Here is an 18,322-nt window from a genome sequence, read left to right on the forward strand (position 1 = left end):
CCTTTTGTTTGGAATTCAACAACTCAACTATGCCGAAAAACGAACTGCACAACAGGACAAACGTGTTCTCTAACATAGACAAACCCCACTATAAAGTGGTTTAAATGTTTGGAGAAAATTTTCGCTGTTCAGATAAGATAAATGTGTGTTCAAAAGCAAACACTGATTCCTTCAGATGAGTAACTGTCGATTCAAGCATACCAACAAACTTTATTAATGGGTTTGCGTTCGATAATGTAATGATAACTGGTTGACGGATTCTGAGGCTACTTCGTCGAAATTTCGCCGGATTTTGAATTAGATAAAGGCGGAAACGGCCTATTATCTCTTTGGGACGGAAAAGCCGATTGTAGCGTTCAAAATGATGAGAATATTCATATATATATAATATTCGCATCGACCAGAAAAAGCCAGAAGTTAAGTTATAACAACAATACTAACCTAGCAACCTAGCAAAAAAAAAACATAAAAATTATAAGCAACCGCTTTTCCGGGATCCATAAACATTAATTTTGACAGTGTCGAGCAAAATTGTGGATCTAATGTATTTCGTCCGCGACCGGACTATTGCTCCCTGGCCCACGCCGCATAGTCCGGTCGAGTGCGAGCAAAAACGCTCAACTTTTGAGTTTAGTCATTGCGAATTAATGTGGCCCACTGCCGTACCACGCTGTCCAAAAAAACAAACAAAAATTTAGACATTTCTTTATTTCTAAAAGTCGGACTGCCATATAGTCGACAAAAAATAAAGAATAAATTGAGTCTGCGATGCGTTATTCGATATTTTGTGTGGCTCATCGCCATGTCGTTAAGTTAATGGGGCCTTAATGGGAAGTCGCGCGTGTCGCCAAGACACATCGCCTAGCGATTAACGCAAACTGAAATGCAAACAAAACCAAATTTTCGTATAATACGTACCTGGCTCCTTCATTTATTTAAATAAAATCCACTTTGGTCGGGTTGCCAAGGGTGCGGGGGAGGCGGGAAAATAAAATTAACGAATTCTAAAAAAAAAACAAAAATCTAATATAACGTAACAGATAAAGCGTAAATAAAACGCAAAAGAAACAATTAAAACATAACTAGGCGAGGTGATTACCAATAACAGTCATTTCGGGGTTGTCTTAAATTTTCTGAGCATTTGGCGCAAAACATTTTTTGAGAAAAACGGATTGAAAAAACATCCAATTCGTAATTCGTCAAATAAACCACTTCGCTTTAAAATGAGGTCAGGTGGACGCCTGTTAATTTTTTCACAACCCCATAAATCGAGTATTTCCGACGGTACTTACAGAGACAACCGGAGCATTCGGTGGTTACGTATTGGTAGATGAGCCAGCTCTCGAGCTCGACGATCGTCGCCATTTTGGCCGATTTAGGCTCGGTGTAATGGCAGCGGGACGGTTCGGTATGGCAGCGCATCTAAAACAAATGCATTAGTTGTTTAATTGGTCCTTCGAGCCGGATGGCGAAAAAAACTCCACGATGTCCGAGCGAAACTTACTATCATACGACGCAAAAAAAAATTTCTTTTTATTCGCCTCTGTATAATATATATGTACAGGATGTCCTAAAATCAAGGGGGAACAATAGGGATCTCGGAAATCGTAATAGTCGGTTAAAGAGAGGTAAAGTTGGCCATTTTGCAAAATCCAGTTCCGGAGATATCCCGGAAAAACCGAAAATCAGCACAATTTATTTTTAATTTTTCGTAATAATTAAAAAATGTTTTGAAAACAAATGACACTTTCTCATTGCAACTTTTTCTGCCTGACAAGTTGACATTATTAAGTTTCATATATGACGTTTTGCCTTTATCAACTTCAATTTTTTTAAATACAAGAAATATACGTATCACAACTAATGATTTGCTAAACAATACCGTCCTTAAATTGAAAATGCCAAATTTACACAAAAAATAAAGTGAACATAAAACAAAAGCATTATTATTTCAATCCATCTTGGAAGTTTTTACTTTGATAACTAATTATTACAGTAGCAAAAAAATACGTTTTAAAAATTAATGTAAAAACTATTTTATTACCGCAAGTCAACAAAAAAAAACTGAGAACCTGTGCAACCGTGGTTGACACTACCGCAAAATTGATGATTAAATTAAAAAACAAAGCTTATAAAAAATTCAAGACAACTAAAAATAAGACACGATGGGACTATTACCAACAGATTAGAAACCAAACTAATATAGCTATCCATAATGATAAGAAAAGATATCTTGATAAATGCAAATAAATTAGTCTCGAAACAATCATGGAGCAAATTGAGAGACTTAAACATTGTAAACAAACAAATTTCCACAAGAACTGAGGTACTGGATGTCCACCTAATTTTTTTTTTCCATTTTCCATAGTAACAGAAAACGAAGTTAAGAGACATATTCTAGAAATTAAATCTCTTGCGAATGAATTACACTTGGAAATGATACTTCTGTGTCTTGATAAAATACTTCTCTTTATCACAAATTTAATCATTAGCTGTATTATCGAATCCGTATTGCCTAAGACCTAAGACCTAAATCAAAGAGTATCACAACAATGGACGAATTAAGACCCATAAGCAAGTGCGGTAAACGGAATTTGACTCACGAGTTTTTAATAAACGAGTGAGTTAAATTCAAAGCGTGGGAAATATCTCCGAAAACATCCGATCGCTCCCAAATCCGTGCGGTAAAATCCCGGAAATGTCCGAAATGGCTCGGCTTCGTGGGAAACGAAACTGACGCGGTAAAGTGACGCTTCCCGCACGCTAGATCGATGGGTAATTAGGTGTATTACAGACGGGAGTAGAAAAAGATCATTTAGATATTAACCAATTAAAACGATTGCGCTTAGGATGGATATCAAGCGTGTTGAAGGGTTTTCAGACTAGCATGAACTGGAAATAAATGTTACCAAATATTACCTTACGCTATTTGCTCAATCTAAGGAGGTAATTAGACGTCACTTTCGAATACGTGTTAAAGAACATTTGGAACTAAACTTTAATCGTGATTTGAGTTTCAAGCTCCACGTAAATAAGTGCATTCAAAAAGCTTATATGAGTTTAAAAAACATTTATCCCAGTCGTCACCTTTTAAAAACTAACCTTAAAATTATATTAATGGATTCCCTGATACTTTCTTTATGGTCCTTGTTTAGATCAAGAAGATGTACTAGAATAGAGTGCAAAAGTTGTGTTTACCATTGATCTACGGTGTAAGGCGACGTGGCAAAACGTCGACAGTTTCATGCAGTCGTTTCATAAAATAATATAATGTCCGCATCGTAAAGCATTGTTTGAAAGATCGTTTTGCTACTGTGTCTACAAACGGTATAATGGTGTTCCCAATAACGTAAAGAACAACAGCAACAAGTGCGGTAAACGGCATTTTTGACTCACGAGTTTATTTGACACGAGCGGAGCGAGTGTTTAATAAACGAGTGAGTTAAAAAGTTTACCGAACGTGTTGCATACTATACTTTTTCTACGACCGTTAGTTTTTGGCCACATTTTTTTCAAAACAGCACAAATACATTCATTGACATGAATGTTAGAATTGACAAACGTCAAAATTCAAAGCGTGGGAAATATCTCCGAAAACATCCGTGCGGAAAAATCTCGGAAATGTCCGAAATGGCTCGGATTCGTGGGATACGAAACTGACGTGGTAAAGTGACGCTTCTCGCACGCTAGATCGATGGGTAATTAGGTATTTTTCAGACGGGAGTAGAAAAAAATCGTTTTTCTACTCCCGTCAAGCTTGCGGGAAGCGTCACTTTACGCGTCAGTTTCGTTTCCCACGAATCCGAGCCACTTCGGACATTTCCGTGCCAAATAAACTAGCGATTCAAATGCCGTTTTCCGCACTTGTTGCATAATATACTATTTCCAGTTCCTTGTTTGCGCTGTGCTTTTGATTTACTGCTAATAGATAAATGTAAATACGAAGTGCAAAAAATAAACATATATTATTAAATTAATATCGAAGAAATAAAATTTCATTGGTAATAGTTTGCCTTCGCGAGATTAGTGTTGCAAGTTCAATGAATTTATGTCATTCAAGGTCCCACGATATAAACGAATTTTGAAATACACCCGTAAGAAATGATCCAAAAGATTTTCTCATTAACTTATTTGTAAGGCAGTTGAGGTGTTTATTACTTGCAGTTTTTTCCGGATATCTCCCAAACGGAATTTTCTCCATATTGAAACTATTTTAAATTCAGCAACTAAATACGCAACTGTGCCTCTATATAACGTACGCCCAATAGATCCCTTATAAATTAATTTTAAAAAATAATAAAACACGTCAAAAAATGGAGACCGTGTGGCGATATCAATCAAACGCCTAAGTAAAAATGAGGTCCCGCTGGACTGGTTTTGATTGGACGGCAGTACGCCAATATCCGCGTCATCGAATATTATAATGAGCGTTTTTATACAACAGGCGGTTCGGAATTTAATAAATAACTATGCAATCGTCTTCGGTTACAAAACCATGCGTGTACTCACGGTAGTGCTTGGGCGTATGGTACGAGTTTAGAAACAAAACAATGGCATCTGTGATAAGGTTCCATTATAAAGGGTGGCGTAATTGTAATTTCGAAAAATTATTTTAACGAGAGTTACATAAAAACGAAAGCATATTTTAAGAATGTCTTTAATTATACGGGGTGTTTCACAAATCGTGGCAATACAAAAATTCTATGAGAAGTTGCCAACTTACATGTAAAAAATAGAAAATATTTCAAAAAACGTACGTAGCTTTTATAATAATAGAGCTGGACACTGTTATCCGCTGCCCACAGTCTTTCTGCTATTTCAATCACATGTTCCGCGCACTTTGTTTGCTACAATCCACCTTCTTGAAAGAGGGTTTCAACCTTTCTCATTTTAAAAGTCGTGTTATGCTTTGCTTCAAGCCCTTCTACTTGCACCCATATTAATTCTATGGGGTTTAATTTATAGTGATATGGCGTTATATTTCATTTTGAAGGGCTTAAAGTCGACAACAAATTTCGTACAAAGTGGTTTATTCAAATTTCGAATAAAACGAATGTATTATTTTTTTGATGGCAGTTTTCTCCTCCTCATTTATAACAGTTTCTTTTCTTCCTAGTGATCTAATGGTACCACGTTAAGTCTCTTGCGTAAATCGGTATATTGTTTACTGTCCAACTCATATTCCAAAACATTTAAACTATTTTTGCAGCACGGAGAATAATAATTTTTCTCGTTTTTAGAGAGAGCAGTTTTACTAATCCGTTTCCCAATAACAAATTCAGAAACACTATACAAAAGTAACAAAAAAAGCATAATTTTGTAGTACCAATACCCTGCGGCATTAGATTTCAGACGTTCATACAATTTTGATTTAAATGTCATTTAAAATAGGTACCTATTTATTAAAAAAAAAAGTGATGGTGATTTTTCAAAAACATTTTAGATAAAATTTGACATTACATCATAATGAATTTTGGTGTTCTCTTGTGCAAATAAGAAACTAATATAAAATAGAAAGTATGTTTATGTTTATGTATTTAAAAGACGAAAAAAAATGAATGTCTAATATTCATTTTTAAAAAGTGCTATAATTAATTTATTGGTACATTATTCTTAATAATACTTAGTAGCAAATGGAATCGTTTCTTTACAACTCTCCCTAACTGAACCCGATATTTTTGCTCCTTTGTGTGTTTATTTTCTGCGACTAACAGCGGTTTTATTTGATAATGGTAAGTGTATTTATAGGTTTCAGAAGCGGGATTTTGCTCAAATGTTGGCATCAATCTGTTGTTTTAAATTTGAGAGTGGTGTAGCGATGAGGAATGAGGATATTGAAATTCCTCGAATCGGTCTCGACTTTGCTCCATCGACTTCTCCCAATGATTGCTTTGCGATCCTTTGTGAGTTTTTGAAGACTAAATTATAGTGATTTTAAAGTGCATAAAGATGTTTGCTGAACTAACCACCTATTTCAGACATAACCATCTTTACTCGATCAAACAATAAATTTAATAGGTATACTATATACTTGCACGATGAGTGATAAAAAAAACGACAGAATCATATGATGCAATTATAGAATTACTATCAATGGCGAGATGGAAGCAAACTTTGTGCTGCCACGGGATATGGATTCCATATCATTTATACTCAAAATAATCCCGGGTTACAACAAGACTATTTTGCGTTGGTTCTTGTTGAATCGAACTTGACAACGACTGGTTTCAGTTATAAAGTCCAAGTCCAGTCAGAGCAATTGTGAAGTTAAGTCATAGCATGAGATCTTTATCTCTAATTCATTACTGAATGTCGTAAATTGACGCAGGAATTTTGTTTGTCAGTTTTGAAGTCCTAAAAATGGTATCGCTAAGATATACGGGTCATTTTTGATTACACCACTATACGTGACGTAACTGCACAACTGCTCTGACCGCACTATATGACTCTCGCATTAAGAACGAGAGCATAAAATATGTTTGTTCCGATTTTATGCAGCACTCGATAAATAATTTTTCGAAATTGCTTGGTCGCACTATTCAAATGCGATTGGTTAAATATGAAACATAATAATCAATGTGTAGAGCTGAATTTTGAGAATTTTTTAAATCCATTTCTTTGCCACAGCTCTCGACTGTCGGGCTATCTTTTATGTCTAAATTTAAGATGTATTAATCAAGAATGCTTTCATCAGATTTAATTTAATAAAAGTAGGTGAACCTTAAAATTACCCGAGAAGGTTTGTATGCCAGGTTAAGCAAAGGACAATTTTCAAAGGGCCCCCTCGCTAACGAGAAAGGGACGAAACCGGCGTACAACGGAAAAATAACGAACCCTTCGCCGAAAGGTATTTTTAGCTTAGGTTAAATCATCGAGTTTTCTTTCGACGTATGCGTCGGGCGCCATTTTCGACACCGCTTTTCAGTTCACCGTTCAAAAATCTAAACAAGCATTTCGGTAAATTTCGATCTAGATAAATAATTCAGTGGCTGACGTCGTGGGACAGCAGTGTAGCTTCTGTGGCCGAGTTGCAGTGCGTTCTTTTGTTTCCTTCGAGAACTGGCGCGTACAAAACATTTGGCACGCGCCGGAGAAACCGTTAAAAGGTCGTTGGGACCGGCTTCACCTGGCTGCCGTCGGCAGCTGTTCGGGTAAGACCTTCTCGCGGAGGAAGAAGAAGGAACGACGTTACGACTGTTGGATCGTTCATGTGTTATACTTGTATAATATGTGACATTTAAGTGTAATTCGTCGTGGCATGCTGCTAATCAGGTTCTTTTTCTTCAGTGGTAATTTCTTCCAGGATCGCCATAGACGTGGTACACCCACTATAAGAAGTGGCAACCCTCTGATACCCTATATACATGTTTTTTTGGATTAGAAATATAGTGCTTTTAGAACCGACCCTGTGATTAACTTTGCCTACTGTTTATTACTCCAAAACCGCAGCCCCTTATAGAGCAGACCCTCACCCGTAACCATCCTAGGACCATCCTAGGAATTTATCTACCTATACCAGCAAACAGGATATAATTGAACTGAGGTGGCTTTTACTTGATGAAAATCCATTTATCGAAATAAATAAGGACTAAAAGTTCAGATTTTCACGAAATTATATATCTTGACATGACAATTGTTTCGACAAAACCGTGTCTTTATCAAATGTGATAAAGACTTTGACATTTGATAAAGACACGGTGTTGTCGAAACAATTGTCATGTCAAAATATATAATTTCGTGAAATTCTGAACTTTTAGTTCTTATTTATTTTGAAACGGGATATAAGTACATTTTCAATCTTTTTCGTCGAGGAATTCTTGAAAAATGTACATCAAAAAATAGTACAAAGTAACAATTTATTACGTTCTATTTCATCACATTGCTACGAGGTATCAGTCACTTAAAAAATTGTCACTATCGCTACTGTCCGCGCCTAGTTCAATGATCAACTCCTAATCGTTCTCGATAAATATTTTCTTCTTTTATTACTCGTTTTTCACAGTTAGACCGGCTTTGTACTGATATTTTACGTATCTCTTACCGAATTACATGTATGGTGTTATCATTAAATTTTAAATTAAAATCATCTCGGATGTAATCTCAAGATTTCATGTCCGTTTTGTTGGGCTATTAATCGATTTTGTAGTATTTATTAAAATGTTTTTAATTTTTAATAATACAATTACTAATTGTTTTTTGTGTAGCTCTCTTCAAAATATAAATCATTTTCGTATATAAATTCTTTAATTTCTTCTTTATTTGAAGAAGTCCTTGGAATTTTTCTAATTTGGGCTGAATAATACGAGTAATTATCCAACACAATAACAGTATTTGGCGATAGTTTTGGCAACAGTTTATTTTCAACATAATTTTCAGTATCTTCTCTTACTTTCCTCTTGACTATCCCATTAGCAACAATTTTTCTTACAGTGGACTTCGGAACTTTGGTCACGTCACTTGTTTTTATTTTGCTGCTCCTACTTCATCTTCTGAATTTCTTATACAATTGTAAACATTCAAAACCATTTGTTTAGCATCCGAAGACAAATGGATCCGTTTATTTATTTGCTGAGGTAGTTAGTCTTCTAAATTAGGTTCGACTACCATCTCAATTTCGTCTTCAAATTCTGCGTTGTTTTCCATGTCTTCTTCGAACAGGGGAATATCTGCTTATTTCCACCTTCAAAAAATGTATAATTGTAAGATTTTAATTAATATTTATCTGTATTGTTATGACGTACCTTTAGCTATTGCGAAGAATAATCGATAGTCTTAAACAAACTGTTGTTGTTTACAAATCGAAGAAATATGTAGAAGACACAAACTTACCTATAAGATTAATAGAGTACAGGTACTTACCCTTATCCTTTGAACTATCCAGTTAAAACAGCCTCCCAGGGTCAAAGCTCGAGAATCAGGCAAGATCTACTTAATGCAGAATAAACATCTGTTGGGATGGATTTTACCGCGATCCTACGAAGGTCTGCGGTTAAGGTAAAATACTTAAAACGTCAAAGCAATAAATGAGCTATATTTTTGGTCGTATTATAACTGCGGAGGTATGTGATCTGGCCATGGACAAAATTGCAGTTGCAGTTCAAAAAGCCTAAAAGTCACTTGCTGACGTAGCTCAGGGTTCGCTTTGGGACATTAGGGTTCACGGGAAGCCAAGAAAAGTTAGGCGCTGTACCGCCAAACCAAAATAACAAAAGGAAACTCGTCCAACAATTCTAGAACGTAAACATCAATAAACGCGAACCAACCACATGGTTAGCGCTCCAGGCGGTACTATCCTCCTGCTGGTTCTCTTCCCCTACATTCTGGTACTGGTCAGGGCCGTACTCCATAAACTTCCATCACGCAATTGTTCTTCTTCTTCAAGCGTCATGTCCCTAATGACGTTGACTATCCTCCTGCTGGTTCCCTTCCCCTACATTCTGGTACTGGTCAGGGCCGTACTCCATAAATTTCCATCACGCAATTGTTCTTCTTCTTCAAGCGTCATGTCCCTAATGACGTTGACCACTGCCATGTTCACGATGTCTGTACATCTTGTGCTACACGCGTTAAGGCCTGTCCATTGTCTCAATCCACTTTTTCCCTTCTATTTTTCCGTTAAGGATAAGTCGAAGAAAGTCATATCGGCGTCCTCTAATTACATGGCCTAGGTATTCAAGTTTTCATCCCTTGATAATATTGAGAAGTAGTCTGTGGTATCAATCTTCGAAGAACTTCTTCATTTGTGGTTCTGGTGGTCCAGGATATTTTAAGCATTCTCCTGCACATTTTACAAAACTTTTCTTTTTTTGATGTTTGGTGTATTATTTGAAAACAAAATCATAACGCACGTAACTCAGCTAATCAGTCTCACGTTAAATGCCAAATTGAAGTCATAAAATCACTGAAAATTACCCGACCCTGCTACTGAATCTAGCGAGTCCGTTCTTAGTAAATACCAGAAATAGCTGCAAGGACGATATGAGTGTATGTGGTGAAACGGTCTCTAAGTGTTAGGATCCGAACTTCACGATTACTGGTTCGTTAACTCCCACTACCCCTACGATATCTACGCCGAAAACAACATCAGTGTTTCCATAGGGCATTCAAATTTACTTAATGGACGATACAAGGCACGTCTTCTTATAGAAGGCGTGGTGGAACTATGTTTTGAATGCTCAATGCCAATAAAACTAAATAGTACCAAGTAAATTCTGATAAAAACTATCAAAAATTGTCTATTTTTACCACACTTTATGCAGGTGATCTGTCGAAGTCTTTTAAACGTAAGCACGTATACGCCAAAATGAACGCCGCTTCGAGACCTCTACCGCCTAGTTTACACAAAGGCAAAGACCACACGTCATCCATAGATGAAGAAAAGAAATAGTTAAATGTTAATCGATTGTAATTTTCACTACAACCGCTTATCACTATATCGCGCCAAATGACAATTATAATTGTCGTGCGTCATTTTCTTTTTGCATTATGGTCTTCTTTAAAGTGTCATTTCAGTCCGTCTAAACCTTATTAACTATAAATCTTTTCGTGTTGTGTTCGTGGTTGTAAAAATGACAACAAGCCGGTTAAAATGTTTCGTCACGTATTTGGATGAATCTGTCAGTCCATTCAATTTCGTTGCAGTTTAAATATTTTTCTATCTATGTTTATCGAAAATTTGTTGTGAATATTTCTTCCCTATTTTTACGAATTGGCGTATATCAAATTATACAATTTTGCAAAATTGATTTGTAATCCGTCCTGTGTCAAGCAGTATATAAAATTTAGCTTCGATTGCCTGAATGATTGTGCTTAAATCTATAAAAAAAAATCGGAGCAAAAGTCGTTCTAGTTCACAAAGATATATGACATATATTACCATGCTCTACTCAAAAACTAACGGTCGTAGAAAAAGTATAGTATGCAGCACTTTTCGTAAACTTTTCACGCCACTCGTTTATTAAACACTCGCTCGGCTACGTTCCGCCAAATAAACTCGTCACTCAAATATCGTTTATCGCACTTGTTGCATAATATACTACTATTGCCGACTAAATTACAATAGGCCAAACGTCAAACAGATACAACACCACGCATTTAAACAAATTGAAACAACTTTAAGGATCAAAATTAAAACCATCGATAAACGTCCTTTTTATAAGTGTTAATATTTTCAGTGCTCTGTGCTTTAATTGCCATAAAGTATGTGGCTTTTTCAGGGAGAGTAGAATGATGCCTGAGAATGCCCAATTATCTATGTGTTTTCCATGACACCAGCATATAAATCTTTGTTCTCAGGAAAAAAATGTATATTTTGTGTTGCTAACATAACTAATGAGGCGAAATATAGCGATGGAACTGTTAATATTTTAGGCTGGCTACAAAAAGGTTGCAAGTTGCAAGGTCTAAGTTAAACATTTTACACCCCAAAAAAAATTATAATGTCAAATATATGTCAAAATAATTTTTTCTACTCCCGTCTGAAATATCTAATTACCCAACTATCTAGCGTGCGGGAAGCGTCACTTTACCATGTCTGTTTCGTTTCCCATGAATCCGAGCCACTTCGGACATTTCCGAGATTTTACCGCACGCACGAATTTGGGAGCAATCGGATGTTTTCGGAGATATTTCCCACGATTTGAATTTTGAAGTTTGTCAATTCTGACGGTCCTGTCAGTGAATGTATTCGTTGTTTTGCGAAAATGTAATCAAAAATTAACGGTCGTAGAAAAAGTATAGCATGCAACAAATTATGTGATAGAAAATGCTGATGAAATGCTAGCTTCAGTATATCCGGTATCTGCGACGCGACGCTTGCATAAAAACTTTATATATATAACAACTCTGTGCTTTGCGTCCAGTTCTCCTTGTAGCGGGTTAAATAAAACCTCGTAGTTCTGTTTGCAAAATAAAAAGTGTTTTTTAAAAACGAGATCCTTCGTTTGAAAACCTTAACTGGCGCAGTCGTGACGGATTTGGGGTAGTTTTCGGTCAAAGCCACGTCATCGGGACGATTTGATTGCGAAACGTGGGTTTCAACCCTTAAACTCCAAAACGAACCTGTGATAGACTGTCTGACAAACCCAACGTGATTGAGTTCGACTGAGGGCAAGGAAGGCAAGAAATCACCCCCGCAAGCAGTGCTACGCAAGGAAAATTCCAATAGGAAGAATAGGCTGACGACTAAGAGAAATCAAGGTTAGTGCCCAAAATTCCTATTGTTCTCCTTTCATCTTCCCTGGTTAGGACGGTGGAAATAATTTTAAGGATTCTTAGTTTTAAGTTCAATTTTAAGAAATTTCAAAATCAATTAAATTTATGAACGAAGATAAAGACGTCGACAATTTAAGTGCGTTTTTTTACTTCGTTAAATTTAGTGGAAAAGAAAGTAGAGAATAGTCAAATCAATTTGAAAATGAATTCTAATCAATCGTCGAATTCAGGTGTAAATTACACTTTGTTAAAAATGTTTATAGATAGTATTCTGCCATATAATGGTGATTCCAACACTTTAAATAGTTTTCTATCAGCTGGAGATTTCCTTTTTGATACATATGGTCAAGGAAACGACGAAATTTTAAAACAATATTTGTTAAGAACTATAAGAATGAAACTTGTTGATCGCGCACAAATTCTAGTAGGCTGTAGAATGGAGTTAGTAACGTGGGACAATATTAAAGGAGCTTTGTTAAATTGTTTTGGCGATAGACGAAACTTAGAATGTTTAGAACAGGATTTGTTTATGGCCACCCCCTTTAAAAATGAACATCCTTTAGATTTTGGGAAAAGATTACAAGTTTTAAGAAGTATCCTTGCTCAAAAAATTAATGCATTTCCTGCCGATACTATGGATAATGCAAGCAAAGTAATTCATTTACGTCAATACGATCAAATTTGTTTAAGGACGTTTATTAGAGGATTACCAGGACAATTACAAAGTATTATAAGACTTAAAAATCCAAGCTGTATAGAATTAGCTATGACCCAAATTATTGAAGAGGAAAATTTTCAATATACACAAAATATCTTCAGAACTCCAATTCAATCAAAAGTTTTACCTAATACTTCTATCGAACCCGTTAAACAATTTTCACAAAATCCAAATTATTTTAGTAACCAAAATTTTAATTATGTACAACCGATTCGCCCTACAAATTATTTTCAAAACAATAATCACCATAATCAAAATTTTAGAATTAGGCATGATCAAAATCAGTTTACTCCCCAGACTAATAGTTTTCCCAGAGGTCCAATTAATATGCCTCAACCACGCGAAGTTCCAAGAAATTTTCCTACAAATAGGCAAGTTTTTGGCCCACCTAAAAACGTATTTAAACCGACAGGTCAGGTACCTAACAATAAACCCGAACCTATGTCAACAAGAACAAACTATACTATACCACGTCAAAATAATCAAATTAACCATTTCAAACCTACTGGCCCTAGAAATTTTATTTCGCAAGAATTATACCAAATCGACGAAAGTAACGCGGTACAAACAGATGAAACATCTGCGGTATTTCAAAATGAAAATATTCACCAAGACGAATACTCTGAAATTGAATTTTCAAATCAAACTGAATACTTTAATGACACTCAAAATTTTGACGAACACCCTGAAATTGAAAATCAAATCTCTCAAAATTTTACAATAACGAGCCAATGCGACTCAACGAAATGACATTAGAAATGTATACCGAAATTAATAATAGTTTACCGTACATCCAGATTAAAGAACCCGCAATTAAACTTTTAATTGATACTGGTTGTTTTCACTCGATTCTTCGACCTTCCATTGCAGAAAAATTTTATTATGAAAAAATATATCATTCCCCAACTATTATTAAAACAGGAACTGGTGAAAAGGAAACTCTATTTAAAGCAGATATTCCGGCTTTCCCAGAATTAAAGGCTAATACCAACCTATCTTTTATCCTTTTTGACTTTCACAAATTCTTTGACGGTATAATAGGATTAAACGACCTAAAACGTTTTAATTTTTCTATCGATCTTGTTAATAAACAATTAAGGAATAATACAACTAATATACCAATTTTATTTAGACAACCACAAAACGAAGTATATTGTATTACTGTGAATGCACACGAAATTGTTAACGTAAGAATTCCAGTAACACAAAACAATGATGTTATTATTCCCGAGCAAGTCATTGAAGGTCTCTATTTTCCAGAAACACTTACTACTGCAAAAAACGGTTTTGCGCAAACAGAAGTTTTTAATTACACTGAGAAAAATATAACGTTAAATTTCCCACAACCTCTAAATGTTTTATCTTTTCCGGACTTTCATAAAGAAAATTTTGAACTAAATATGATAGATAAAGAGTCACTTTTCGGAAATCCTGGAGATATTAATGAAGATATCGATAAATACATACATGAAGAAGATCAAAATATAAGCCTTGAACAATTGGAACAAATTGAAGACGTGTTTAACCCTCTAGAAAATGTAAACACTCCAAAAATTAATATCATCTCGGACATTCAACTTAAACCGCCAAATATTCCTAATACTGGTGAGACAGTACACTCAGCAGCAGAAGATCCAATATTAAATATACCAATTACCGAAAATATTTTAAATACTTACTCTAATCAAATAATATTTAACCAAAAAACAAACGGTCGTTATCACGTAATTAGGAGTTACCCATTCCAAAATAAATCTAGATTTTCTGTTTATTTAAGTCAAAACTATCAAAATGAAATAATTAAATTCTTTTTAGATTATTTGGATCCAACAAAAATGTACTGCCTTTATGTACAAAACACCGAAATAGATTTAAATCGAGAACTATCTGTTTTGTTACCAAATACATTTAAAAACCGTGCTTACAAATTGGTAATATCGAAAACTCTTTTAACTGACGTCACTGACAGGACAATACAAAAAGACCTAATTGCATATCATCATGAAAAAACCTGTCATCGAGGAATTAATGAAAGCCTAATAGCATTAAAAAGGCTCTATTATTGGCCAAATATGAAAACTGATTTAACTGAATATATTAATAATTGTGACACGTGCCAACAAACAAAATATGATCGACATCCACCAAAATTAAAGTTTATGTTGACACCGACCCCTTCTGAACCATTAGAATCCATCCATATGGATACTTTTCAAATATGTAACGTAAAATTTCTTACAATTATAGACGTATTTTCACGGTACGCCCAAGCTTATCCGTTAGAACCCGCTTGCACAGCAATTGCTATCTTAGACGGTTTAGCGACCTTTATAAGTCATCACGGCCTACCTCAACAAATAACGTGTGATAATGGTACGGAATTTAAAACGTCTTTGCTTTTAGATTTCTGTAAATTGCATAAAATTGCAATTCATTTTACAACTCCCGGCAATTCTAATAGTAATAGTCCAATAGAGAGATTTCACTCTACTCTTGTTGAATTATATAGGGTACTAAAATTAAAAGAACCTAAAGAAGCCCCTAAAAATTTAATAAAATACGCCATTATAGGTTATAATTCATCAATGCATAGCGTAACAAAACAAAAACCTTTTGACGTTATTAATGGAAAAGTAAACGGTTTAGATCCCTTTGATTTAACGGATGAAATCATTGTAAATAATTATATCACAGATAGACGTGAAAGACTAAAAACTATCTATCAACAAATTTACGAAACATCGTTAGAAACAAAAATACGTTTAAATGAAAAACAAAACGAAAAACGAGAAAATCCACCTGAAATGAAACAAAATACAAAGGTTTACGTTACTGACAAAACAGCAAAACGTAGTAAGGACAAACCCCGAAGAAAACCTGTTATTATAGATCAAGATATTGGGAATAAAATTATTACAAAAAATAAAAAAATAATTCATAAATCTCAGATCCAAAAACCTAAAGCTTTTTCTTCTTCGCAGGTTAATGAACCGGACAACGCTGTTCCTTCTTGCAGCTACGCTGTTATTAGTGATAGCGAATAATGATATTGAAGTTATCCCAATTAAAACACCACTTCTCCCCTTCCGCTTAGGAAATGCTCGAATAATTCAACATCAACATACATTTTTGCATTTTGTAGAAACATCTCAACTTTTTAATCAATTACGTAATTTAGAATACGCTTACGCTGTAATCTCAAAATCATTAAACTATACAAATAAACATAATTATCAGAATGTACACTATATTAATGGAAATAATTTACTTAATAATGTTCGATATTTAATTACTCAAGTAAAATTTAAACTTGGTAACATAAAACCTAATAACCGTACAAAAAGAGGTTTAATAAATGTTGTAGGTAAATTATCGAAATGGCTTTTTGGCACTCTCGATTCAGAGGATGGACAAAAATACGATAAAATTATCACAGAACTTGTGCGTAGTAAACATTCATCTGACATCCAACTAAAAAAGCAAACCTCGTTGATTCAACAGCTGATTGACAACTATAATGATACTATAACACTTCTACAGAAAAATCAAGAAGCTATTAAAAAACATATAGACATTTTTGAATATAATTCAAATAAAACTATTACTGACATAACTACTTTCATTAAAGCTCAAAATACACTAATGCAAATTATTCTAAATTGCCAAAGTTTTATAACTTTTTGGATAATTTAGAAAATGCCATTACATTTGCGAAATTAAACACATTACATCCTGTAGTAATATCGGCGGCTGAATTAGAACAAATAATTTTTAAATTGACTGTTCTCTATGGTGATAATCAAATTCTAATTTTTGAAAATCAAAATAATTATTATCAGTTAGCAAACTTACAAGTTAAATTTACAAAAGATAAAATAATTTTTGCCGTCCATATTCCGATTTTTCTTAAAGATATTTTTGAAATATTCCACCTGTTCCCAGTACCTGTGAATCACTCCTTAATTATACCTAATTCACCCTACCTAATATTGGGCACTGACATGCAACAATATCAAGAATCAATCTGCCCAATCATTGAAGACACCTACGTTTGCGAAAATCAACTTACCCAGCCCATCGGTGATTGTGTGACAACCCTCATTAAATATGCCGAAAACAAAAATTGCCACGTAGTCAATGTAAATGTTTCAACGCATATAATACGACCAATCACTAGTAGATTTGTTTTGATAATACCATCGGAACAGAAACTTAAATTACAAATGAATTGTCAAAACAAAGAAATAGCTTTTATTGAAGAAGCCTGCCTAATCAATGTTCCATATAATTGTGGTATAAGTACCCAAAATACCGAGCTTTGGAATAAAGAAGAAATTTTTAAAGCAAACCCATTCTCACTGCCACCCATTAAAATTGAAAATATGGAACATCACGATGTGAAGTACCAGCCACTCCAACTACAATCGATTGATCTCAATACGATCAAAAAACTACGAGAAGCTGCGAAATCATCGATCCCCGACATTGGTTATGAAATTCATCCAGTCACTTGGAGTCTCGCCACTTCAACAGGAATGATGTTTATTTTAATCTTGTTAATAGTTATAGCATGGAAAATCTACAAGAGCCATTTGCTGCAAGATTCCAAGAAAACCAAGAACGACCAGTCTTCCGAAAACAACCCTTCGTCCCTGTTGTTTTCCACTTCGGAGGGAGGAATTATGTGATAGAAAATGCTGATGAAATGCTAGCTTCAGTATATCCGGTATCTGCGACGCGACGCTTGCATAAAAACTTTATATATATAACAACTCTGTGCTTTGCGTCCAGTTCTCCTTGTAGCGGGTTAAATAAAACCTCGTAGTTCTGTTTGCAAAATAAAAAGTGTTTTTTAAAAACGAGATCCTTCGTTTGAAAACCTTAACTAACACGTACGGTAAACTTTTTAACTCACTCGTTTATTAAAAACTCGCTCCGCTCGTGTCAAATAAACTCGTGAGTCAAATGACGTTTACCGCATTTATTGCATAATATACTATTGCAGAAATAATAAAATAACTCTCTGCAAAAACTTGGATGTCTTTAGGGTTTAGAATTAAGATCCCAAAAGGAAAAGGTTTATATTCCCTAAAACCCTAATGTTTCATAAAAATTAATATATTTTAAATGGACTTTTTAAAAATTATATTGCGATACTAGTCTGTTCAGTTTTTGTAAAATATTGGGCATATGCCTTAGACTGAGAATATGGTATTTAAATTCTTAAATAAATGAGTCTCAACTTTTTTATTGACCCTTATACAAAAGACAACCACCAATATGTAAAAAATAAGTATGGGTTACGTTTTGCCTATAAACGAGAAAACTATTTCAGCGAGCTTTCTCGCAAATTCAAATTTTGGCGATAAAATGTAGCAATTTATTTCTATG

The 18,322-nt window shown here is 34.6% G+C and overlaps 1 protein-coding gene across 5 annotated transcripts in view; it reads right to left on the reverse strand.

Moving 5' to 3' along the window:
• The window catches only part of LOC132702571 (tumor necrosis factor alpha-induced protein 8-like protein), a 33,895-nt gene that overhangs the window by 4,493 nt on the left and 11,080 nt on the right, over window positions 1–18,322 (reverse strand). For 4 of the 5 annotated variants that reach the window (XM_060671293.1, XM_060671292.1, XM_060671294.1 and 1 more), the window contains exon 2: window positions 1,293–1,422. In XM_060671293.1, the coding sequence (XP_060527276.1) occupies window positions 1,293–1,422 (130 nt within the window). Of the gene's footprint in view, window positions 1–918; window positions 1,005–1,292; window positions 1,423–18,322 lie in introns of all 5 variants that reach the window. The other variant, XM_060671296.1, reaches the window with a different exon arrangement.

Source organism: Cylas formicarius, unplaced genomic scaffold, assembly GCF_029955315.1.
Source record: "Cylas formicarius isolate icCylForm1 unplaced genomic scaffold, icCylForm1.1 PGA_scaffold_5__7_contigs__length_24384050, whole genome shotgun sequence".
Taxonomy (NCBI): Eukaryota; Metazoa; Arthropoda; class Insecta; order Coleoptera; family Brentidae; genus Cylas; species Cylas formicarius.